The sequence below is a fragment of the Manis pentadactyla genome, chromosome 8 (assembly GCF_030020395.1).
Source record: "Manis pentadactyla isolate mManPen7 chromosome 8, mManPen7.hap1, whole genome shotgun sequence".
In the NCBI taxonomy this organism is placed as follows: Eukaryota; Metazoa; Chordata; class Mammalia; order Pholidota; family Manidae; genus Manis; species Manis pentadactyla.
Genome location: NC_080026.1, coordinates 123774957 through 123800992, shown reverse-complemented (window position 1 = coordinate 123800992; position 26036 = coordinate 123774957). Strand labels below are relative to the sequence as shown.

The window sequence follows — 26036 nt, the reverse complement described above, 5'->3', positions numbered from 1 at the left end:
ACTGGCAATGAGGTAAAAATGTCAGCTTTACAATTACTATGCAACCCTGAACTGGAAGATCCAGCCAATGCAATCAGACATGAAAAAGAAAAGAAAAGAAAAGAAAAGAAATCCTAATTGAAAAGGAAGAAATAAAATTATCTTCATTCACACATGGCATGATTCTGTATGTAGAAAAACCTAAGCTGTGTACAGAAAGCTACTAGAACTTAATAAATAAACTTAGCAAGGTTGCAAGATATAAGATCAACATACACTAATCAATTATATTTCTACATACTAGCAGGGAACAGCATGCAAATGAAATTCAGAAAACAATTTAATTCATAATAACATCAAAAAGAATAGAAAACAGAAATACCTTTAACAAAATAAGTCTAAGACGTATATACTGAAATCTATAAAATATTGCTGAGAGAAATTAAAGATCCAAATAAATGGAGAGCAAGTCTGTGTTCATAGATTGGAAAATTCATTATTATTAAGATGGAAGTACAGTGAAATCCCATGAAAATCTTAGAACGCTTTTTTTTTGTGGAAACGTAAATCCTTAAATGTATATATAAATGGAAAGAAGTAGAATGGCCAAACAATTATGAAAAAGAACAAACTGAACACTGAAAAAAGAACTTACATCACCTAATTTCAAATTTACTATAAAGCAACAGCATGTAGTGTTGGTGTAAGGACAGACATGTAGATCAATGGAACAAAATAGAAATTTCAGAAATGTTTACATTTATGATCATTTCATTTTTGATAAAGGACCCAAGGCAGTTCAATAGTATTAGGAGAATTAGGTGCCCATATTTAAAATCATGAACTTAGACCATTATTTCACACTATACACAAAAATGCAAAATGGAACAAAGACCTAAATGTAAGAGTGAAAACTATAAGACTTTTACAAGAAAAGATAGAAAAAGTTTTATGTGACCTAGGGATAGGCAAAGATTTCTTACGTAAGACTAAAAGCATAATCCATAAAATAAAGAATTGATAAACTGACCTCACCAAAATTAAAAGCTTCTACTTTTCAAAATTCACTGTTAAGAAAATAAAAAGACAAGGCAAAGGCTGGTGCAAAATGCTTGCAAGTTATATATCGAGTAATAAACTTGTGTTCGGAAGTATAAATTTAAACTCTTAAGATTCAATACTATGAAGACAAATAACCCAATTAAAAAATTATAAAGTTAGAAAAGAGCTGAATACACATTTCACCAAAGACTACACATAAATGTTTAATAAGTACATGAAAAAAAGTGATCAACCTTATTAGTCATTTGGAAAGTGCAAATTAAAATGAGATAGCACAACACATCCACTAAAAGGCTCCAATCAAAAAGACTGGCAATACCAAATACATTGAGTCCTCACATATATTGCAGTTAAAAAAAAAGGCTAAACATCCATACTAGATGACCCAATAATTCTACTCCTACCTATCTACCTAAGAGAAATGAAAACACACATCAATACAAAGACTTGCATACAAATGCTCATCACAGCATATTCATAATAGCCAAAAACTCAAAACAAATCAAGTATCTACCACTGGTGAGTAGATAAACAAAATGTGGTACAGACATACAATGGAATACTATTCAGCAATAAAAAGTAACAAACTACTGATACATTCTGCATTATGGAAGAACCTGAAAAACATTATGTTAAGCAAAAGAAGCCAGATAGAAAAGATTACATATTGTATGATTCTATTTATAGGAAGTGTCTAGAAATCAGATCAGCCATTGCCTGGGGCTGGGAGTAGGAGCAGGGATTGACGCAATGCAAACAGGCATGAGGAAACAATTTGGAGTGATAGAAATGTTTCAAAAATAGATCATGATCATTGCACAACTTCATAAATGTACTATAAATTATTGAACTGTAGGCTTATAATGGGTAAATTTTATGGTATGTAAATGATATCTCCATACAGCTGTTAAATAGAAAGTGCACAGACCAGCAAATGGGTCTTTAGGTTCCAAGGGAGATGGCATACTGGTAGTAAATAAGTAAAGTCAATCTTTCAGATTTTGGTAGCCCAATCACCTGCCTTCCCATTTGTTAATGGCAGCTTCTTTATGTCCTTGAAAGCGTAATCATTTATTTGTTTCCTTGACTGCCTCCTCTATGAAATGGAATTGTGTAAGAGCAAGGCCCAAGTCTGCCGTGGCTTTTGTTTGTAGCCCACTATCTATTCCAGTGCTTGGCACATTATGGGTATTAATAAATATTTGATGTGCAGATGAATGATGTTGAGAGGAGAAATATTTGAGTTTTCATAAAAAAAAATCAACACACTCATATGCCAGGATCATCTGCAAATATCTTTACTATAGAACCTTATTCAGTTCAGCAAAATTCACCTATCACGTGCCAGGTATTATGTGCTGGATACTAGGGAATGAGATTAAACAGACCAGGTTCATGTCCTCAAGAAGCTCACAGTCCAGTAGACAACAAGATACAGTATTCTGATATCTAACAAACATGAGTGGCAGAGCCCAGTCTACAGCAAATCTGGAGGGAAGGGGCAGAAAACCAAGTGTCTGTGAGCCCAGAAGCGCACAGGAGATGCTGCTGAAAGGTGAGCTGATTCTCAGCCCAGGACACCATCTACTTCTTGCATACGAATTCCTTCTTCTTTTATTCAGATCAGCATGGTTTTGTAAGTATTTTAGGGCATGGTTCTCAAATGTGATCCAGGGACCCTTTCAGAGGATCCAGGAATCATATGGATTCAGAGGATCCAAAATACTAGGAAAACTACTATTCTTGAATAATACCAAGATGTTATCTGACTTCCCCATCCTCCTCCTCTCATAAGTGTACAGTGCAGTTTTCCAGAGGCTACCTGATGGATGGTATCGCGAGAGACTGAATATAGAAACACATGAGACCAGCTGTCTTCTATTAAGCCAGACTTTAAAGAGATTTGTAATAACATAAAACAAGGTCTCCTTCTAACTAATTTTGTTTTAGAAAATATCAGAAAAATGTTTGCTCATATATACTTACTTGACTATCACTACTTGAAAATGAATTAATATTTAAGTTGTTCTCAGTTTCAATTTTTAATATGAAAAAGATCAATAGACAGAGCCTATTCAAACAAGAAGTCTTTGGGGCTCTCAATAATTTTTAAGAGTATAAAGGGTGTTGAGATGTAAAAGTTTGAGAACCACTATTCTAAGGGGAAGCAGAGCAAGGGATTTGGCGGCATTTTACCTACAGAATCCATCAAACTGGACATTTCCTGAGGACCATGCGCACTTACAGAAGAACGCAGGATGAGCCCATGGGAGAGCAGTTGTGCAAAGCTGTAAGCCTTGAGGATGTTTGGACTTAGGTCAAACCCCAACACGCAGCATGGGGGGGCACACCAGCTGAGCTGTCTGTCTACCCCAGGGACAAAATTGCACAAATGCACAGTGGTAGGAACCGTCTGGGCAAAAGAGTTTTTTGAGCAAAATAGTTCAAAAGAATAGTGAACTACCTGAAGTTAGTAACTCACAATAAAATTTTATATCCATTGTTAAAATATCGATAAGTGGAAGAGAATGTGATGAGGCAGATACATTTGAATCAGGCTATGCTAAAAGACAAGCGTGGGCAACCTCCATAGAATGGAAGATGGCACAATATGATGTTAAGAGTGTGAGCTTTGCAGTCCAACAGCCTGAGTTTGATTCTGGCTCCTGCCACTCTTTAGTTGGGTAACAAAGTCCTTACCTCTCTGGGCCTCAGGATAATAACAAGACCTACCACAGAGGTAGTAAAGATTAATTGATTGGAACCGTATGAAGGGATGAGCACATAGTGACCAGTATAAGAGTAAAGCATTGGTATTATTATTTCCATAACCACCCTCTCACATGGTTTTGAAGCAGGGTCCTAAAAATGCTAGAGCTGTTTTTGTTGGGGAGAGGTTTCCCGGGATCAGCCTCCACCGTCATTCTGCTGAGAAAGCCTCATAGGAAAGTGACTGCTTTTGGGCAGCTTAATGAAGCCCTCACTCCCACCTGCAGCCCTCAGGGGCCTCTGCCCCTCATCCTTCCCTTTCCCACCACTCTTGGGTCTTGCTTTGCTGTACTGTTGGCATCTGTAGGAAAACATCATTGGCCGTGCTTATATTCAGGGGTACAGAGCTCTTTTTCTGTTTACAGTGGAGAACAAGGGAAAGACTAAAATCCAAAGCCAACCGGGGCCAAAGGATCTGCCTGCATCTTGGGTTTTGCCTTGATGTGAAAACACAGGGCTTCAGAGTATAACATGAACAGCCCTGAGGTCTCTCCAGGGTGGAGTCTATGTTTTCAGCTATGAAGAAACACTTAGGGTGGACCTTTAAAATAGTCAGTGGGAGTGTGTGTTAAATAAAAATCGAGATAACCTTTCTTAAGCATGCTTTCCCCATATACTCCAAAATCTTTCCTTTTCCACCAGAGTTAAGAGTTGGAGAAATGCCTTAAAACAGGCGAAGTGTCTATTTTTCTCCAACCTCACTTGAGTTGGGCACCCTTGGGATGAAGGGGAGGTTTGCCATTTGTAGACAAGAATGAAGCCTTTTGTGAACAGCCTAAGTACACCACCGACTTGCTTTAAAAAGTGTCAAAGGCTATTTTTGGAGAACATGTGGTTCACTGTGCCAAACTGAAACATCAACTTATTGCCCGATTTAGCATTAAAACATTAAAACTTACAATTAAGACTACTCTGTTTTCTCCACAGAAGTTTGTCAACACGCTGCAAATATATTTCTGTTATCAAAATAAAACCAAGAAATGGGCAGGAGCGGGTTGTCAGTGTCGAAGGCCGTGCTTCCAAACACTGAAATCTGAGCTGCCCTATCGTATAGGCAACTTCTTTTCCCCAAAGAGTGGATGCTGGGTACAGCTCTATTACTGCATAATAGGTTTATTCTCATTCACAAAACAGGAATTACTTTATGGTTCCAAAGTAAAGCTAGTGGAAGAAATATACTGGCAGATTTGCTAAAGATCTGGTCTCTGACACGTACACAGGGGGAATCTGCTATTAATCACATGTTAAGATTTGAACATTATCAAGTACAAGGCAGACAACCATTAAGTTCAAGGTCTGAACCGATAAAAAGAGAGAGAGAAGAGAGAAAGGATTAGCGTGCCTGTGTCCACCATTGTGTTTAAACGCATTGCCTTGTCTTAAAAGGTATCACTGGTCCCTTTCCCTGTTTTCACCCCATTTTATTTCAAGGTCGGTCTGCCTTTTGTAAGATTTCTTCTGCTCTGACACAGATGACAGCTCTGGGGAAAAGCACAGCCCTTTGGCTGTCCTGCTTGCTTGCTGGACGAGGAAAGGAATGTGCTTGTTTGGCATTTGTTCAGGAGAGCCTGGACTCCACCCGGGCCCCGGCGAGCAAGGAGCACGTGTGGGAACTGGCTGGGCACATAGGCCCTGCAGCCCTTTGTCACCACCTGCCGCAAGGGGTTAAGGTGGCCACAGTAATTATGCCAAGGCCATGCATTACTCTGACAAAGTAATCCATCAAATAATTTCTCACAATTTCAATTCACCCCTCAAATTTTCCTTACCTCCGAAGCCAGCTGGATATTATATTACTAAAGCTGTTGAAAGGGTGGAACACTAGCCATGGAGCCAAAGGCCACGGCAACTATGCAATGCATAAATTTTTATTGTTTGCTCAGTATTGAAATCTCATTAGGGTCCATAATTCATCTGAGCACCATGAACATTTACATCTGTTGATCATGAGAACTTAGAAGGAATGTACACCTTTGGCTAACTTGTTTTCGGAGGAGGCAGAGAGAGAGTGTGTGTGTGTGTGTGTGTGTGTGTGTGTGTGTGTGTGTGTGTGCGTGCGTGCGCATGCATGCACATATACTCATATGTTTTTAGACCTTGAACAGCTGTGGTTTAAATATCCCTTACTCAAACCAATTTTCAACCTGAATTTAAATATCCCAAAGTTGTTTTCATTTGGCAGCTTTCAGACAAAGACTCAGTTCTCTTCGAGTCCAGCTTAATCAATGTTGGAAAATTCCACTCATGGCCCATTGGCCTTATGCAGTTCTGCTGTGTTAATTACATCAGAATTATCCCAAAGATTACACGCCTTTCATTCACCGTATATATGTTTTTGTCTTCACTTAATTATGGTGTCAAAATCCACACAAGAGGGAAAGACAACTGTGACTATTTCTGGGTCCCAGGGATATCTAGATTTGCACCCACACTTTTTTATGTGTGTGTATTTAAACATCTTTCCTACTGAGTTCCACCCTTTTGATCTGGCAGTTTTTTCACTTACACTATAGTCATGATGAACACTATGTTTTGAAGGCAACAAACATCAAATCACAGAGTCGGAATTGGAAGGGGAAAGGGCCTTAGGGTCCACCTTAGCAAGCCAGCCCTTCTCCCAAGCAGGAGTCCCCACCTGACAAGTGGTCCTTCAGGAGTGCATCCATTTTTGGAGTGAGCTATGGCAGCAGCTGAAAGGCTCTTAACAAACACTAGCTAGCAGTGCAGGGCAGAGACGAAGCATACTGTGTCCGAGGAGAGGTCTGGAGGGAATTTAGGTAGACCAAAAGCAATTACCCAGCCTGGCATCTGGCGAGGGCACCAGCTCTAACAGCCCCACTGTAATTCCAGCTGATGGCAGTGACACCTTCTGATGAGAGTCTTGTCAACTACAAGCTGCTCTTTAGCAGGACTTGGCTAATACACTGTGACGGGAAAAATCGGATACAGATGTTTTCACTCAGAAGGCCTTCAAAATGCTGAAGTCCTACCTTCTCCTCCAGGAGAAAGGGCATGCACTTCACACAGGAAAAAGGAGCCAAAGGGCCTTAACACAGGGGCAGCCTGATCCAGGCCTCATGATGACATCCTTCTCTGGTCAGGTCAGCACTAAGGTTTCAGTGTCCCACTCTCAGCACCACTCTGGCGGCCTCGGTGCTCAGCAGGGTGTATGAAGTGGCCCTGGACACACAGTGTGGAGCAAGCACCAGGGCAGGGTGATGGGGGTGATTTGGCCCCAGACCGGAGCACAAGCCTCTCTACTCTGGGATAAAAGGAAGACACCTAGATCTGGGGATGCAATGACGAGCAAAATCAGACAGGTGCCTGTCCTCCTGGGGATTACAGACCTTAACAAAGCGATCGCACACTACAGAGCTGCACTCTGTCAGTACTACGGAACTGCAAAGGGCTATGAAAGAGGCTGCTAGGAAATTATGAGTCTAGAAAGGAAAACTTGTGTCACTCAGGACTTCTAGGAAGGAAGATGTGGAAATGGAGTTAGGAGAAGAGGAAGCTTCCTAGAGGGTAACATCGTGAAAGATGGATGAGGAGGCAGGCTTGGCAGGGAAAGGCTTCAGATCGTCATGCAGATCTGACTCCTAGGAAAGCAAAGCAGGAATGGAGAACAGAGCCTCAGACCACCTTGCATAGGTGACCAAGTCTTGGCCAACCCGCTGAGGCGCTCTGGGGCCAAGATGGCTCCTTTCCATTAGCGGAATCCCACAATGGGCAGAAATGGCTTGGCTCTGGGACCTCCACTGGGCTCAGTCAGTGGCTGGGAGCTGCCTGGGAAGACGTTGGCTCAGTTTGATGCTAAGCTGGTTGCCTAAATATGCCCACACCTGTAATGACTGCCTCCCCTGCAACTTGATGGCCGCACCCCATGGCTGCCACGGGGACGAGCTCATCTGGGGCCTGAAAAGGGCTTCCGTGGGTAGTGAGAATGTGGGGAGCTGAAGGACATACTGGGTTAAGAAGCAAGGGGCAGGTTGGGAATGAGAAAAAGATTCCAGGCAAACGGCACAGCAGCCTTTACATAGAGTGGCATCCCGGAGGCACTGAGAGAAGGCAGTGCGCCCAGACAGGAGGACGACTGGAAGGCGGTAAGCTGACGGGGGGCAGAGATCAGATCATGCTGGCCTTGCAGACTGTCATAAAGACCTCAATTTTTATTAGCCATGTGGTTTTGAAGTCATTAATTTTACTGATACTTAGTTTCCTAGTCTAAGAATGGGAACAACAAAATATACTGCATGAGGTCAACGTTGAGAATCAAGTGGATTACACAAACTGCGTGTAGGAAGCCTCAACTGGAAATGCCTTCTGAATAAAGGCAAGGGAGAAAAATGGACTTACTTTTAAATTTTGTTTTCAAAGATGTTAAGGTTTTATTCTGAAATACTGTGCATGCATTTAAGCAAAGTCTAAGTGAAATCGCTAAATTCCTTTTCCACCAAGATCATGGTGCTACCCAAATCTTCATTATTGAAATCCCATACAAATAAGTTCAGAATTAAACAATTAACATTGGAAATTCAGAGGTGAAAAGCAATAAAGAGCTTGTAACAGAATAATAGTCCATGAGAATTCAAAAGAACAGGGGAGCTCTAAGACACAGCAGCACATTGTAAATGAGGAATGTGGTTACACAGAGCAGCACCGCTTCTATATAATCACATGAGCAAATATATATTTTTCTCCTCAAATCTCACCTGTTTATGTGCATAATCCTTCAGATGCCTATTTTCAGATTATTCAAAACCACAAATTCAGGAAACCAAAAAATACAGGGATGAAAAATGAATGCTGGCTGTAGTTGTTGAAACAGATTTGATTGTCGAAGAATATTTTTTCCTAGGTGGTGAGCATGTGCAAACAGACTAAGGGGTAGTCTCAGAATTCAAGTCCAGATTATCTGAAACATCTGAAAATAAGCCCAGCTCCTATATTACTGCCCTCATGAGTGTATTTAAGTTTAGAATAACCTGCCCCATGAGGCCAAGAGTGGATGCTCTATGTTATGGAGATGGATTCACAAGAGACTTGTTTGATTGGACGCAGTTAGAAAAAGCACTGGTGTTTTCACAACTGTAATACTATTGCCACGCTGGCCACTGGGTCAAAATCCAGTCTCCTCTTAAAAAGATAAATCTGCAGCCACTGTTTTATGAGCTCACACACGGCTCCCTTTGACTTCGCAGCATCTACAGAATACACAAAGCTATTATTTTCAGCGGTTTATTCCTTTGTTTATTCCATCCAAGATGATTCTGACTAGCTCTGACACTTAGAAGAGTATATAAAACCGAAAATACCTGGCCTCCGTGCTTGGAAAACTTGAGATGAGATACTGGTCATGTAACCCCAAATAACTGTCAATGTCTGGATTCCTTGGTGTTTTCCCTTTCTGCCTTTTCAAGCTGCAATAAAGCAAACGTGAAGTTTCCACAGCCACCCCAACAAAAACACCTTCTTGGAGAATTTATAGGTATTCTACAAGTCAACTTAGATTACCATTTCTCCCCCCTCTGCTCCTGAGCTTCTCTTGCATATTTCTTTCCTGTGCCAAAGCTTATCAATGTTTAGGTTATCTTGATATGTCAAAAACTGCTTGGATCACAGGGTTGAACCTAAGCAGGCTGGACGGGGATGTCTTCATTCAGACAAAAGCATCTGATGAGAAAGTTACCCATGTTTCCCAGGGGAGGAAGGTGTGACCCACCTTTGCTCAGAAGTTATGCTCTCAAGCATTTCTTTTTCTAGAAGGGCTGCTACCTGATGGAATGGCTCTGTGCTTCTGAACCTTTCATTTAAGTGAGTCATTCTGCAGGGGGGGTTTAAAAACCTTCCCAAGTGTTTTATTTTTTTGCCATAGATTTGCCAAGGATTCCTTCAGTAAAATAGAAGCGAATAGGAAAAAACTCTGAGTCCTGTGCACAATAAATTAAATTTGCTTAAAAATATGAGATTCTGTGAAAGATCTGCATTCAATATAGATTGGGTCCCTGATACCGGGTTTGTGCATATTTGTGTGTCACTGGTTCATGTAGCCCTATTGGGCATAGCACACCATGGCCACCACCACTTTTAGGAGGGTGGATGAGGGTAATAAGGGTCATGGCCTCAGCAGAAAACCTGAGCAACTGCCTAGAGGCATCTGCCTTTCCCGAGGTGTTCCATGGTTCTTCAGTCAACAGCATGGAAATGATGGTCTTGGTATTAAAGTAAAAATAGTGTAGTGCTTGCTTATCCAGGTGCCTGGTAATTCCAGGTCATAAATCTAATCACTTTCCTAGAGTGTGAGTAACAAGACTATTATGGCACCTGCTATCACCAGTACTTTCCATTTGCTTCTGTCAAAGTTAAATGACAATACAGGCAGAATCTAAGTTTATGTCAGCACTTCCTTAGGAAGGAGCCAGGGCACTAATGGCCCAAGGTCCAGAAAACTGAGGCCCGTGGAGCCTGGGTGTGAATCCCAGCCCTCCCACGATTTTAGGCCCAGAAGGGTTAGTTCCCTCTCCTGCAGATGAGTTCTGTCTCTGACGAATGTTAGGTACGGAATTGAAATGTGGTATTCACTGAGGACGACCACTGTGCAGATTTCACGTGCAGAATAAAAGCCTCTGGTCAGGCCTTATTTTTAACTATATAACCCCAGAGATAGTCTTTTTCTCCACAATACTCTATACGTCAAAGAGTCAAAGGACAAATGTATGTAGTAAAGGGCTGCCCTGTGACAACCGTTTGTTCCAATCAGTCCCTGGGTTGTGGGCCAGGGTCCTGCAGCTTTCCATGGTGGGCCTACGCAATCCACTCCACCTCAGTGAGTCAGGCACCACTCGGACAGCATGAGTCTGGGAGTTTGGGAGACTATGAGGACAGGCCACATCTGGGAACCTGTTTCATGACTTTCTAGTCCTTCCCATTCACAGAAACACATTTCTGCCATGAGGTGTGGTGAGGATTCTTCAAAAAGGCAAAGGAGAGACAGACATTAATGTGGACTTTGATTTTACTTCCTGTAATTAAAGAACCAATCATCAGGTATGTGAAAATCAGTTCTGAACTCCTACCAGTTAGGAAAGAACTTTGAAAGATGTGACTGGTTGCTCTTCCAAAGTAAGCCTTATAAAAATGGTTTTTAAAATTGAGCTGGTGCAAGTCAAGATATGCAAGTGAGAAAATGACAATGACACGACTTTCTCTGGGCTTACAACAGCTCCTATTTAGATGGTTAATGTTGAACATATTCTGGCGTAGGTGAAGCCAGGGACGGCGCCACTGGCTAGCTCCTCATACAAATGATGGCCGGGTGGCCGGATGGATGACAGACGGCAGCTGTGAGACAATCTCTCAGCTCATAACCATCTTGTTTCTGGGACACGGACCAGAACAGACTGCTCAGTGCTAAGGCCCAGGGCCTGTTTCTACACTCCCTTGCCCCAGCCCAGCTTCCAAGGTTGCCGAGGTGGCAGCAGATGTTAAAAACTAAAGTTGAAACCTTTAAGCTGTAATAAAGGAGTTCACAGGGTTCATAATCCCCATACCCCACCCCGATTCTCCAGCGATCCCATTGAAATCTGTCAAACAGTCCTCAGCACTAACGCGGCGCATGCAGTGCGTGTTGAACACACTGATCTGCCCATGATTACCCTCGGCTGCTGTAAAACAATCTCACTCCTCGAGTGAATGCAGGCTGCAGCAACAATGGTGTTATTGACTTGTTGCTCTGGCTCTATTTAGTTATTACCCTCGGGGCCACAATCAATAGACTTTGCACCAAGTCAGCCTAATAAATCCCAGGCTCTCACTGGAGGTTTGCCAGGAACGGCAAGAAAATCTATGGCAGGGAGACACTGAGAGTGCAAAGAGAGAGAAAGCTGCACTGACAGCTGTATAAAGTAATTAACAAGGAACTGTTTATTCTTCTGAAAGATCAGATTACACATTTATCATCATGGAAGGAGTCACAGATAGATGATCATAAAATTATCTAGTGATATTTTTGAAAAAAAAACCCCCACAAATTTGGACGCACACACAAAAGAGAGAAACCCACATTTGCTCTACGGCAACTTGTTTCCTTCTTTATTACGTTTTCAATTACTCAACTTACAAACTTGCCTTCTTAGCACTAGTTCTGGCCAGTCTATTACGTCCAGCTTATTTGGACTAGTGCAGTCTGCCTCGATAATTCTTTAAGCTTGTGGTGGAAACAGGCAACGTAATAAAATTAAAACACGGATCATTAACATTGTTGTACTTTGGGATTTGTTGGGTTTTTTTTTCCCCCTGCTTTTAGGAATTTGAATCCTGCTTGTAATGCAACAGTAGAGGGAAGAAAACTCTGGGTGATACAAACACCGAAAGGTTGGTGAAAGTAAATGCCAGGTCATTTCAGATCATTGCAGAAGAATTCTAAAGCAGTTCTCCTTCCTTAATAAGCAAATGGTGTGAAGATTCAGGGCACAGGGGTCCAGGATCCTACTGCCTTAAGACACACTGAATTAAGCATGGGCCGGCTCAGGGACGAGATGATCTTCTTCCATGGACTGGAAACAAATGTAAGAGATCAATGGGGCTCTTGGAACTGGTTTGCTAGTGCAGCAGCACCTTCTAGAATCCTTATACAAAACTTTTCGTATAAAAAAATTGTCCCAACTCTGTCCATGCTAGTATAGAACCTGTAACTTTATGGGAAAAATTTTTTTCTAAATGCTAAGTGGTTTCAGTTTTTAAATTCAAGGGTGGGAGTGTTAGAAACAGTGTTTAAACAGAATCACAAGATCCAACCTCAAATATCACTCAGCAGATTGGCCAACGCTTGGTGAGAATCTATTAGGTACAAGGCACTGAAGCAGCCATTGACTGGCTGTGACACAGGCATCATTGTTCCCAGGCGTGGAAAGCTTATTTCATTGCTTTGGTCTAGCCTGGGATATGTCAACCCTGCTGCATGTTAACACACTCCTGTGAACACAGAAGGGACCAGCAATCCCTTCAAGCATGCACCCTTTAATTTGACAGGCCCTGGGGAGGGGACACCTACATGCACACACATGAAACCCATTTTATTGTGGGACTGCTAATTGTGTTGTCCCAATAATTTATTGCCTCTTATAAATGGTTTCCAGGTAATAAGAGTTAACTGACTCAAGAGACTTTCATGCATTGCAATTATCTCTTACTATTGTACACTAGGCCCACGCACTTTTTATTAGTCAGGTCAAATGTACCACCTGAACAGATGTACAAAAAAACCATGGAACTTGGAATCATCCTCCCAAACTCATTGCTAAATATGCTCACAAAAAGTTGTTCATCTTCAGATTAATTTACTACTATAAGCACAACTTGACCTTAAACATGGAGACTGGTCAGAACCACAGGCCGGCAGAGTGCACCTACCATACTCCTATCTTATTTACATGAGAAGACCAAGGTGCAGAGGGGAAGTGGTGGTTCTGGAGGGCCCCTGGATAGTCAGTGGCAGAGGCAGGTCTGGGTCGTACATTTCTTGCCATCTTTTTCTGGCATTCTAAAGTTTCAGCTGAGATAGAATATACCTCAGAGGAGAACCTTCAACCAAGCAGAGTTGCAGAGGAGATTCTTCTAGCCTTTGTGCCTCTGCCTCAGTCCATTTCAACTTTCCTCTTCCCAGTAAAATAGCTATTCTCAGTACCCTCCGCTCCAGACCTGAGTGCCCAGCCTCTTTTTTGTGACCTTCTCTAATACCCTCCACATCAAAAGTTTCAGTTCCTGGTTCCATGGCCTCCAGGTTCCATGTGCATTAGATACCTTGCCTCAGCTAAGTCATGTTGTGTCTCTGGGACATAGTAGTCCTTTGCCGAATGAGGGAGTTGGACAGAAGACTTCTAAGGTTCTGCTGTCAGCTCTAACACCCTATGATTTATGCCAATGGCCGCTCATAGGTTGTTATGCCTTGTCATGTTTGTGTAGCTCTTGTCACTGCTCTGAGTGTCTCTATGCCCACTGGCTCTTCACTGCCGACCCCAAGGAAGATGCTAGGTTCTGGCAATGATGCGATGCTTCAACCCAAGGGCAGGGCACACCTGGAAGGAATTTCAGGCTGAGGGGAAAATCCCAACCCACACTCTGAAGATCCCTTTGGTCCTCTCTTCCAACATTTAGGCTATGCTAGGTGGGCAGTCACTCAATCCAAGGGCTACAAGTTTTCTTTCCAATCAACTGTCTCTTGCCAGGTGCCAGGGCCACTACTTGCAACACTAAGATGGGTTGAGGCCTGGGAACCTACCAAGCACACTCTCAGACGAATTAAGGTGTGTCCTAATAGCATCCTTTCCTAAGCCTTGTGGTTAATGCTTTGGGTGGAGGAATAGGGCTTGCATAGGATTGTTTGTGGGTAGGGTTTGTGTCTCTGGAATTTCCTACTAAACAAGATTCCTGGATTCTGGCTTCTATGATCTGATATATCAGACACATAGTTAGCTTTTAGCTTGAAAAATAGTAGAAAAGGGGACAGGGATAGAATGAGATAGAACACACATGCTTTACGTGGCCACTGGACATGAGGACTATGTGCTTTCTGACACATGGGAATGCTTTCTTCAACCCACTCAATAGTACTGGGAACTCGGAATTATTTTCCCACTTTAGAGATGAGAAAGCCAAGGCTCAGAGAGGTTAAGTGACTTGCCTAAGATCACAAGGGTGGCCAAGAATCAGCCCTTCGTCTTTTGACAAAAGACTTTCTATTTTACCCTTCTTCTGCCTAAAAGACCTAGAGATGGCCGGGAGGTAAGAGTTAAGTATGTTAGGATGATTAAATCATTACCTCATCGGTTATTATTTCTTCCAGTTAATAGGCGTACTTTATGAGCTTTAGAGTTACACACTATGGCTTGCAGCTTAGAGCTCCTGAGAGTTAAAGTGGCTCTTGTGAAACTTGACTCTGCCCATCCTGCTCTGATTGGCCAGTGGGCTTCCAAGGTGGATCGGGCTGAGGTCTTAGTCGATGGCCACATCACTCCATAGTTCTTTTCCTTTAAAAACACAACTGTACAACTGAATATTCATATGCTAAGGAAGAGAGCTGGACCCTTACCTCATATCATATATAAACATTAATTCAAAATGGACCAAAGACTTAAATGCAAGAGCCCAAACTATACAACTCTTAGAAGAAAATATAGGAGTAAATCTTTGTGACCTTGGATTTAGCAATGTATTCTTGGATATGATACCAAAGCATAAGCAACAAAAGAAAATAGATACATTGTACTTCATCAAAATAAAAAATCTTTTGTGCCAAAGGACACTATCAAGAAAGTGAAAAGACAGTTCACAGATTAGGAGAAAATATGTGCAAACTGCTTGAATCTAGACCTTTTAGAGAACTCTTAACTCAATAATAAGAAGTCAACACAATTAAAAAATGGGAAAGGATCTGAGTAGACATTTTTGCAAAGAAGATATGCAAATGGCCAACAAGCATAAGGAAAGATCATTATTCATCGCTAGTCATCAGTGAAATGCAAATCAAAACCACAATGAGATACCACTTCAAACTCATGACTACAGCTGAATCAAAAAGTCAAATAGTAACAAGTGTTGGTGAGGATATGGAGAAATCAAAACCCTAATACACTGTTGGTGGGAATATAAAACGAGATGGCCACTTTACAGAAGTTAGGCAGTTCCTCAAAAAAGTTAAACAATGAGTTTCCATTTGACTCAGTTATTCTACTCTAGGTTTATGCTCAAGAGAAATGAAAACCTCTGTCCACATAAAAACTTGTGCATGAATGTTCACAGCAGCATTATTCACAATAGCTAAATGTGAAAACAACCCAAGTGCCCATTAACTAACAAACAGATAAATAAAATGTGGTATGCTACTTGGCCATAAAAAGAAACATGGTACTGATGTGGTACTGGTACTACAACGTGGATAAATTTGAAAACATGCTAAATGAAAGAAGCCAGTCACAAAAGATCACATATTATGTGATTCCATTTCTATGAAATGTCTAGCATAGGTGAATCTAGAGGCAGAGTAGAGGTTGCTTAGGGCTGGAGAGACTGGGGAGACCGGGGTGTGGGGCTGACAGTTACAGTTTCTTTTTGGGGTGATGAAAATATTTCAAAATTGACTGTGATGATGGCTGCACACATTGGTGAATATGCTAAAAAGCATTGAAGTATGCACTTTAAATGGGTGAATTTTAGGGTACGTGAATTATATCTGAATACAACCTTACCAAAAAATCCTTGAAGCAACCTGTGCCTCAGGGACTGCTCCTGCGCTGTAGCTGTTTGCTGGGTAGGGGGCACATCTGTCCCCACATTCCTTTCCCAGTTCTCAGGGTCTGGCCCATGTGTGCAGGCATGCTGCTCCTTTCGAAAGCACGTTCTCCCTTCATCCTACAAGGAATGAGCGAGCGAGCACCTGTAATGATGACTGCTCAGGGCCGCGCCCACACCCCTTTACTAAGTGTTGAGGAGAAGTCATTCACTGAATTCTTAAAGCTGCTCTCCAAGTTAGGGACCATTTCTATCCCCATTTCAACACAGGGAGACTGAAGGAGTTTAGGCAACTTGCCCAAGGCCACACAGCTCATATGAGGTAGCTTCTGGATTTGAGCCTAAGTCCGGATGACTTCAGAATCCGGGCACATGTGAGCCTTAGTTATGGGCGAGCATACGACATTGCATGGGGAAGGGGGCCAGTGCGCACTCACGGAAGCCTCCCCTCTGCCCTGGGGCCTGGCGAATCCAAAAGGCCTTTCCATTGAGTTCCCTGGGAGAGCCAGGACATTTTTTAGAGAGAAGCTAAAAACTTCTTTTGAGAGAAGTCCTAACCATCCTGTTTATTTCTAAAACAAATCACTTAAAAATGGTGCTGGTTGGGAGGGGAGACTTTCTTCCCAGCAGCAGTTGTAGCTGACACTTTGAACCCCATCTTTACCCATATTTGTTTCCATAAACCAGTTTGTTTGTGGTTAGGAGAAACATACTCACTGAGTTTTAAGAAGGTATTTCTACGAACATGTGGCAGAAGTAGGATGTTACAAGATTTTTAGTGATGGAATTAATTTTGTTTTTAAGAAACAGTTGTAATTAATTACTCCTACTCATAGGGCTGCATCTTTTAGCCAAATTTCTGTTTTCATGTCCAACCAGAACACTTGCTATTCAAGTTTAACACTCTGACCTAGTGTGCCCACCTCTGCCATTAACTAGAGGTGTGACTGCCGGCACCCTGTCAGCATCCAATAACTGTTTGTGGGATGTAACTGTCATTCACATAGTATGAGTGGGTTGGATCAGATCAGAGGTTGCCAACTGGCAGTCTGTGGCCAGATCCCACCTGCCAGATGTGTTGGTTTGGCCTGCTCCATTTTTAATTTTTTAAAAAAATTTCTTGCCAATAATTTACAAATAGGGAGATTTGTAATCTAGAATTCAGGCATTCTAGAAACCACAGCAGGCATTCCCCATGGCAACAGTGGGATGGATTCTGAGAAGGCTTTTTCATAAGGCACTTATTCTCCAGTTTTCCACATCACCTCCTGGCTTGTTTTACTAACGTGTGGCACCCACCTGGTCCCCATGGGCATCTGAGTATGCCACCTCTGAACTGGATCCTTTTCCAGGGCTCTACGTGCTCTCCCAGGCTGTGCTGTAAGCTTTAGAGTGTTCCAACAGGAAGTTGAGGTGAGACACTTGGACCTTGCTATATACCTTTCCAAACCTAGGTGGAACAATGGGATGCGTAGATTGGTGCAAGAAAAGCTGAAGTGTGAATATGACTTTGGCCCTCCCACTTGACACCACACCCAGAGCAGAACCTTAGGGGCGCTCTGGGGGGCTTGTAGCTCTCACCACCGCTCTGCCTTGCCCAGGACCTCCAGCTCATGGATCGGGGTGCGTTCTGGCGTAAGCCAGGAAGCTATTGTTGGCAAGTCTACCTTGCTAAGGATGTGAAGACAGGGAAATTCCATGGTTTCGTCTAACACTGTAAATGGATGTGGCCACCAAGTCAACTCATTTTCTTCCTTAAGAGAATGGGAGACAGACCCTGCAAATCAAATGTAAAAGCCTCCCTCACACCGTCGGAGGAGGCATGTGTCCTTCCAGGCACATGAAGGGCTCACTTCCTGGCTGGTGCCCTTATCCTGAAGCCCCTGAGACGGCCACCCCCAAACCAGGCATAATGTCAGTAGGCTGGGCTGGTGATCTGGATTTTCATCTCACACTTGGATATAATTAATTACAAACTTCAGCTCTCCCTGCTTCACACAGAAATTTGGAGTGTGCATATTATTTCTTTTTTCTAGCCTTCCCAGTTGTTTTTTTAAGAAATGAGTAATTGTCAGTCTGATGAGGCCAGAATTACTTCCTAATATGATGTTTTTTTTTAACTTATTTTATAATAATTCCAAACTTAATGGGAAAGTCGCAGAAGTCATAGAATGAGCTCCTACAACAACCTTCATGAGATTGTTATTTTGTCCCATGAACCTTACCATTCTCTTTCTGCAAAAATGCTTATTTCATGGGGAACCTTTTGAGAGTCAGTTGCATCAGGCCCCTCTACATTACCATGACACATTTGCCAAAATTAGGAAATTTAACAATGGCATAATACTAACAGAGTCAACAGCCTGCATTCTAGCTTTGCCAATCATTCTAATAACACCCTAATAAGTGCCCTCACCCTCACTCCCACTGCTGTTCCAGGATCACACACTGCATTTAGCTGTATAGTTTTTATGTCCCTTTGATTTCCTTTAATTTGAAATCCTAAGTGTAGTTTTTAAAATGCTTTCTCTGTGGTACCAGAGAACCAGAATACATAGAGGTAGATGGTGGAAACACATGCAAAAAAAAAAAAAGGGAAAGAAAAAGAAAAAAATCCCCAAATGTAATGGTAAACTGGTCAATGGGGGAATACCAAAGGCTCCCTTAGGCTTCAGCAGGTGCTCCAGAAATTGCATCGTATGTTTTAAGTTGAGAAGGCAGACCTGCGAAGTTAAGAGTCTCTATTTTGATCTTACGCCTTGTTCCAGAGACAACCGCCACGTCCTGCTCTAACTGACCTAAGGTCTTACAGACAGAGCTTCACTGAGCCTTAAGTGTATTTCCAGGGTGCCAGGGCAGCTTCCCCCAGACTGCTTCTCACAAAGCATCTAAATCATCCCATTATACCACAACAATGCATTCTCACACTCATCGAGCAATTTGTTTTAATTATGTAAATCATTCATTCTCTTTCAAATATCTGCAGGGAGCTGCAAGCCCCCCCGCAGGTAAGATAGGATATGAATGTGTTGGGTGGGGACAGAGAGGGCCTGAGGGAGGCCTGGCTTTATCCTGGGGGGGTCACCTATTACATGGGGTTGGGGTGAAAGAGATGGGGCACAGAAGTCCCAGGAAAGGTACGGGGATGCAAGGGGTAAGTACTGCAGAGCCACCCTTGTGTGACACAAGTACCACACAGCACGAGACACAAAGCGTGGTGATGTATTTTATCTGAGCTTCGGAGGGACCGCAGGACCCCGAGGATGCTGTATCCTCATTCTGCTAGGCACTCAGCAGCTGCCCTGCACGTGACCGCTTCGCTAGATCCCACAGCAAGAGGGCGAAGGATCCCCCAGACACCGCAAAGTTACGCTCCTTAAGGTGCCTGATGATCCTGGTCCTAGGAAGGGGCTCAGTGCCCAGAACATTCTGGGCTTAACATGATCTCATCATGTCTTACATGGAGTTAATGTTTAAAATAAGTTGGTTAAATGATCATTGATCCCATTAATTTTCAAACAATTGTTTAAATTATTATTTTTTTCATTATAACTAAGACAACTGGGAGAATGTAGAGAAATGGGAAAAAAAAAAAAAAAAAAAGGAAGGCAGGCCAGACAGATGCGCCGGCCCCTGTAGGGAAATACCTCGAAACACAGAGTAACTTAGAGGGTAATGGCTCCCACGGTTCCAGCACGCCCGCATTGTTGTTGGTTTATGCCTCCCTGTTTTTGGGACTAGAACAAATGTACTTTATACAATATACAAGACTGGTTTTTCTATTATGCTTTTAAAAAAATCTAGCAGCTTTTTCTTCATACTCAGCACTGAATTTCAGGCACCAACTTCCTTTTAGGCACTAAGTCTGCAATTAGGGTTTTTTTCCCCTAGGTAAAGAAGGGACTTGGGGAGGCAGGACATCTTAATGGCTAAGAGCATGGGCTCTGCACTTGGACCATCTGGGTTCAAACAACCACTTACTAGTTGTATGACTTTGTGCCTTGGTTTCCCATCTGTAACCAGACGTGATAAAAGTACTCACCCCAACAGTTGTTGTGAACGTTAAAATGAGATAACACATATGAAGAGCTTAACACCGTACCTGGCCCATAGTAACACTCAATAAATCTTAGCTGCTCTTACTACTGTTATTACAGAATGGTTTGGAAAGTCAGGTTTAAGCCAATGATTGGGAAGCTGAGGGAGTTCCCTTTTAAAGAATAAAACTCATATGGCTAAGAAATTAGTAGTTTTTAAACTCTGTTTTGAAGGCAATGTAATATATAATATATAAATCCTTTCTCACAAAACCACAACTGGTGTGGACCTTGTCCTATTTCCTTGTTTTCCTTTATGACTTCAAAGAAAGAAATCCTTGGCTTCCATCTCATCCCATTTACCTGCCACTAATCCAGTCTCACAGCTTCTAAAAGTACTTATACATACTTAGAATATTTATGTCATTTAAATTTTCCTTTCTTTTTGATAAAGAGCATACAGGATATATTTTCCAGCATTCCTGCTAAAAGCCTCAACTTTCTATCTGCCTTATGACAGGAACCAAATGAGAGGTTTTAATACTATGAACTATAGGATCCATTGAGCACTTTTTGTTAAGCCAGAGCAAGTATTTTCCTCTCTTCTTTAAAGGGCACCAATACCTTCTACTTTCCAATTGGAATCTGGGTCCTGATTTTCCTACTGATTATTAATTTGAATGCATTGGTTTCCTCTTCAGGTGAGGTTGCCTAGGGCAACCAGCAGGTAAGAATCAGATACCAACTGCTTATAAAACAGCAGTTGAGTCTTTCTAAACCTACAACTATATTTAAACCTAAGTTTATCAACTAGCTTTTCATGGAACTTAGTGAGGTTTATAAACAGAAGTTTCAAGTAACTCTGTAATAATAATGTTTATCTTTGAAAGCACTAGCTTTTCATTATTTTGCATACTTGACACACTTGGTGTGTAGTTGTTGCAGGCATACCTCATTTTATTGCACATGCTTCATTGTGTTTCACAGATATTGTGTTTTTAATAAACTGAAGTTTTGCGGCAACCTTGTGGTGAGCAAGGCCATCGAGACATTTTTCCAACAGCATTTGCTCACTCTGTATCTCTATGTCACATTTTTGTAGTTCTCGTAATATTTCAAACCTTTTCATCATTATTATATTTGTTCCTGTTATCTGTGATCAGTGATCTTTGCTGTTACTATTGTAATTGTTTTGGGGCATCATGAACCACACCCATATAAGACAGTGAACTTAATCAATAAATGTTGTGTGTGTTCTGACTGCCCCACCACCCAGCCATTCCCCCATCTCTCTCCTTCTCCTCAGGCCTCCCTGTTCCCCAAGACACAGCAATACTGAAATTAGCCCAAGTAATAATTCTACAAGTAATGGCCTCTAAGTGTTCAAGTGAAAAGTTGCACATCTCTCCTTTAAATCAAAAGCTAGAAATGATTAAGCTTAGAATGCAAAGGAAAATTCAAGGAAATTAAAAGTGCTGCTCTGGTGAATACAAGAATAAGAAACTGAAATAGTCTTACTGCTGATATGCAGAAAGTTTGAGTAGTCTGGATAGAAGGTCAAACCAACCATAGTATTTATTCCCTTAAACCAAAGCCTAATCCAGAGTAAGACTCTATTTCAATTCTATGAAGGCTGAGAGAGGTGAGGAAGCTGCAGAAGAAAAGTTTGAAGCTAACAGAGGTTGGTGCCATAACCTAAAATTGCAATGTGAAACAGCAAGTGCTAATGTAGAAGATGCAGCAAGTTATCCAGAAGACCTAATTGAGATAATTAATGAGGGTGGCTATATGAAAATCAACAGATTTTCAATGTAGATGAAGTGGCCTTATATTGGAAGAAGATGCCATCTAGGACTTTCATAGCTGGAGAGGAGAAGTCAATGCCTGGCTTCAAAGCTTCAAGGGACAGGTTGATTCTCTTGTTAGGAGCTAATGCAGCTGGTGACTTTAATTTGAAGCCAGTGCTCATTTGCCATTCTGAAAATCCTAGAGCCCTTCAGAATTATGCTAAATCTACTCTGCCTGTCCTCTAAACAGAATAAAAAAGCTTATGGATGACAGCACATCTGTTTATAATATGGTTTACTGAATATTTTAAGCCAACTATTGAGACCTGCTATTCAGAAAAAAGATTCCTTTCAAAATATGACTGCTCATTGACATTGTGCCTGGGCACACAAGGGCTCTGATGGAGATGTACAATGAGATTGTTTTCATGCCTGCTAACACAACATCCGTTCTCTAGCCCATTGATTCAGGAATCATTTCAACTCTCGAGTCTTATTACTTAAGAAATACACTTGATAAGGCTTTAGTTGACACAGATAGTGATTCCTTTGCTGAATCTGAGCCAAGTAAATTGAAAACCTGGAAAAGATTCACCATTCTAGATGCCACTTAGAACACTCATGATTCATAATTCTTGGGGAGAAGTCAAAATATTAACATGAATAACAACAAAGCAAAACTGAAGGGACAAAACAGCAGCAGACTCATAGACTCCAAGAAGGGACTAGCGGTTACCAGAGGGAAGGGATTGGGGAGAGTGGGTGGGGACGGAGGGAAAAGGGGATTAAGGGGCATTATGATTAGCACACATTACGTAGGGGGGTCACGGGGAAGGCAGTATAGCACAGAGAAGACAAGTAGTGACTCTATAGCATCTCACTACGCTGATGGACAGTGACTACAATGGGGTGTGGGTGGGGACTTGATAATAGGGGGGATGTAGTAACCACAATGTGGTTCATGTGAAACCTTCATAAAATTGTATATCAATGATATCTTAATAAACAAACTTAACATGAACAGGAGTTTAAAAGAAGTGGATTCCAATCCTCCTGGGTAACTTTCAAGGATTAAAGGGAGTTCAAGATTTGAATGGAGGAAGGCACTACAGATATTGTAGAAATAGCAGAGAACTAGAATTAGAAGTGGAGCCTAAAGATGTCACTGAATTGATGCAAACCTATGATAAAACTTCAACAGATGACAAGTTGCTTCTTATGGATAATCAAAGAACATGATTTCTTGAGATGGAAACTCCTGGTGAAGATGCTATGAAAACTGTTGCAATGACAACAAAGGATTAACTGATAAAGCAGCAGAGGGTTTGAGGGGACTGACTCCAATTTTTGAAAGAAATTCTCCTGTCGGTAAAATGCTATCAAACAGCATTGCATACTGCAGAGAAACTGTTTGTGAAAGGAAGAGTCCATCGATGTGGCAAACTTCACTGTTGTCTTATTTTAAGAAATTGCCACAGCCACCCCAGCCTTCAGCAATCACCATCCTAGTCAGTCGGCAGCCATCAACTCTGAGCTTACATACCCTTGACCAGCAAAAACATTATGATTCACTGAAAGCTCAGATGATGGCTAGCATTTTTTAGCAGTAAAATATTTTAAAATTAAGGTTGTTTTTTATAGACATAATGCTATTGCACACTTAATAGATTACAGCACAGTGCAAACATAACTTTTATATGCACTGGGAAGCCACAAAATTCATTTGATTCACTTAATTTTAATACTCGCTTTCTTGTGGTGGTCTGGAACTGAACCTGCAATATCTCTGAGGTGTGCCTGTAGTTAACTTTTAGTTTTGTTTCTTTCCATAAAACAACTTTATTGCCTAAGATTTCCTTTTACACCTAATGTTATCAAAATTCTTTGACATTCCTTAACATGTCCTACCACATGCATACAGTCTGGCATGTTCTGCCTCATCTCCTACCACTGCTCCTTCTCTTGCCTCTCCAGGCACACAGGCTTAACCTTGCTCTCTCTGCACTCCCCCTAACCACAGGGCTCTTGCACAGCTCTTTGTATGACAGGAGTGTCTAGGTTATGTTTTCACTCACTGCTTAAGCATTGCTTCTTCAGGAAACCATATTTAAGCCTCCCTGTTGAGGTGAAATCTCCAGACCAGAAGTTCTCCACGTGTGATCTCTGGACCAGCATCATCAGCACCACTTGGGGGCTCTTCAGAAGTGCAAATTCTTAGGCTCACCTGAGCCTTGCTGAATCAGAAACTCTGTGCTTAGGGCCCAGAGATCGGTTTTATTAAGCCCTCCAGGTGATCCTGATGCCCGCTCAAGTTTGAGAATCACTTGCCAGTGCTCTAGGAAGCTCTCTTTCACAGTATTCATGTCAATACTCTCCCGTTGGTGTGACTGACGAATGTGTGTTTCCTCACTCTACTGAGGGCAGACCCTGTGTCTTTTTTGCTCCTCATTGTTTCCCCAGCACCAAGCAGTGCTTAGCATAGAACAGGTGCTCAATAAGTATTTTTCAATAAATAAAAACTAAACAAATGTACCATTTAAAAGGCCAAATATTGTAATGGGAAGAAATGGGTTAAAGATATGAACAAGTAATTTACAATAGAAGTGGCAACAATTTTTAGATGCTTAGCTTCAACTAGTAAAGAAAGGAACTGGTAAAACAATGTGGGGGATGCCATTTTCCCCTGCTTATCAAGTTAGTGAGGATGAAAGGAAATTATAACACCCAGCAAGGACATGGGGTACCAGCTGTAGGAATGTGCATCTGGGCAGCTTTTCTGGGCTGTAGGCTGACATCATTTTGAAAATCTAAAATGACCCTGAGAGTTAGTCATTAACTCTCAGAATATATTAGAACATGTGCACACAGGCATGGGTGTACAAGACTGTACACTGTAACACTGTTAGTAACTATCATTTTGATACAATGCAAATGTTCATCAACAGGTATTTGTATAAGCAAATTGTGGTGCATTCCTAACACCCAGTGCCATGCAGCCAATAAAAATGATGCTGCAGAGATGAACTGATGTGGAACAATGAGCACAATATTGAATAAAATGAAAAATGCTCAACTCAGTAAAAATTTTTATCTGTATGTATATGTAGCCAGAAAAAAATTGTCTAGACATATATTGAGCAGGCGATTTTTATGGGTGTGATTATAAGTTATTTTAATTTCTTCAGTCTTCCATAATTTTCTCGTTTTTTTCCACAACACTCGTCTGTATAATATAAAAACTTAAAATATAACCTTTTAAACACCACGGTTAGCTTAAGCCAAATGTAACTAGGAAGGCAAAGAAGTTGTATAAAAACAAAACCAACTAAAGATAATTCTCAAAATCTGACTCCTTTGCATTATTTACTGTTTTGGAGTAACCATGCCCCGAGCCCTCTTCATTCCTGCAAACAATCAGGACTGCCTGCAGTTGGCTACGTTGACCAACACTTCAAACGCTATAGAGACTGATTGGGATGATTCAGTAGCTGGTGACTGATAGCGTGCATGAAAACTGAGTCTAAGAGTTGCTGGCATAGAAGAGGAAAAATCCCTAGCGCCTAAAGGGGCCATGTCCACAGCGGGTAAGTCCATCTCCAACACTGCACGTTGGGCTTCCATGTATGGGGGACCTTTAAATGACTCCCACGGAAGCCAGAGACACTGTCATTGGCAGTTATAACTGCAGCTTTTTAAAATTGTTCCATCTCTCCCTTTTTCTCTCCCTCGAACCATACACATTCTTGTCATGTTATTTCTCAGAAAGGGGGCTGCGGCATGAATCAAATGAATAAACTGTTGAGACAGCGTAAAGGCCACTGCACAGGTGTCTGATACACACACAGTTTTACACATTCCTGGTATCATACAGCAGTAGGTGGTAAAAGACTGAGGCTGGAGGCCACAGGCTTCTAGAAACTCAATGATCTTGTTGCATATTTTAATAAAATAACACCTCAGCGCTATATTGAGATGAGGTTTAACCATAAAATAGGTTCTCAATGAAGAGAACTTCTATCAATATAAGGTTCAAAACTCTCAAACACGGGGCTTTCACATCCCATAACTCAGTGAAGCAGTGTCCTAGTTGCCACCAGGCCATTAAATTCACTTC

The 26036-nt window shown here is 41.7% G+C and overlaps 1 protein-coding gene and 1 pseudogene across 6 annotated transcripts in view; one reads left to right on the top strand and one right to left on the bottom strand.

The window, feature by feature from the left end:
• The window catches only part of VTI1A (vesicle transport through interaction with t-SNAREs 1A), a 356990-nt gene that overhangs the window by 26433 nt on the left and 304521 nt on the right, over positions 1 to 26036 (bottom strand). The window contains exon 9 of one of the 6 annotated variants that reach the window (XM_057506328.1): positions 8664 to 10779. The exons of the other annotated variants lie outside the window; for them this stretch is intronic. Within the exon in view, the coding sequence (XP_057362311.1) occupies positions 10740 to 10779 (40 nt within the window). The 3' untranslated portion in view covers positions 8664 to 10739. Of the gene's footprint in view, positions 1 to 8663; positions 10780 to 26036 lie in introns of those variants that run through there. 6 annotated transcript variants of the gene reach the window in all.
• Positions 17741 to 25474, top strand: LOC130684655 (tigger transposable element-derived protein 1-like; annotated as a pseudogene).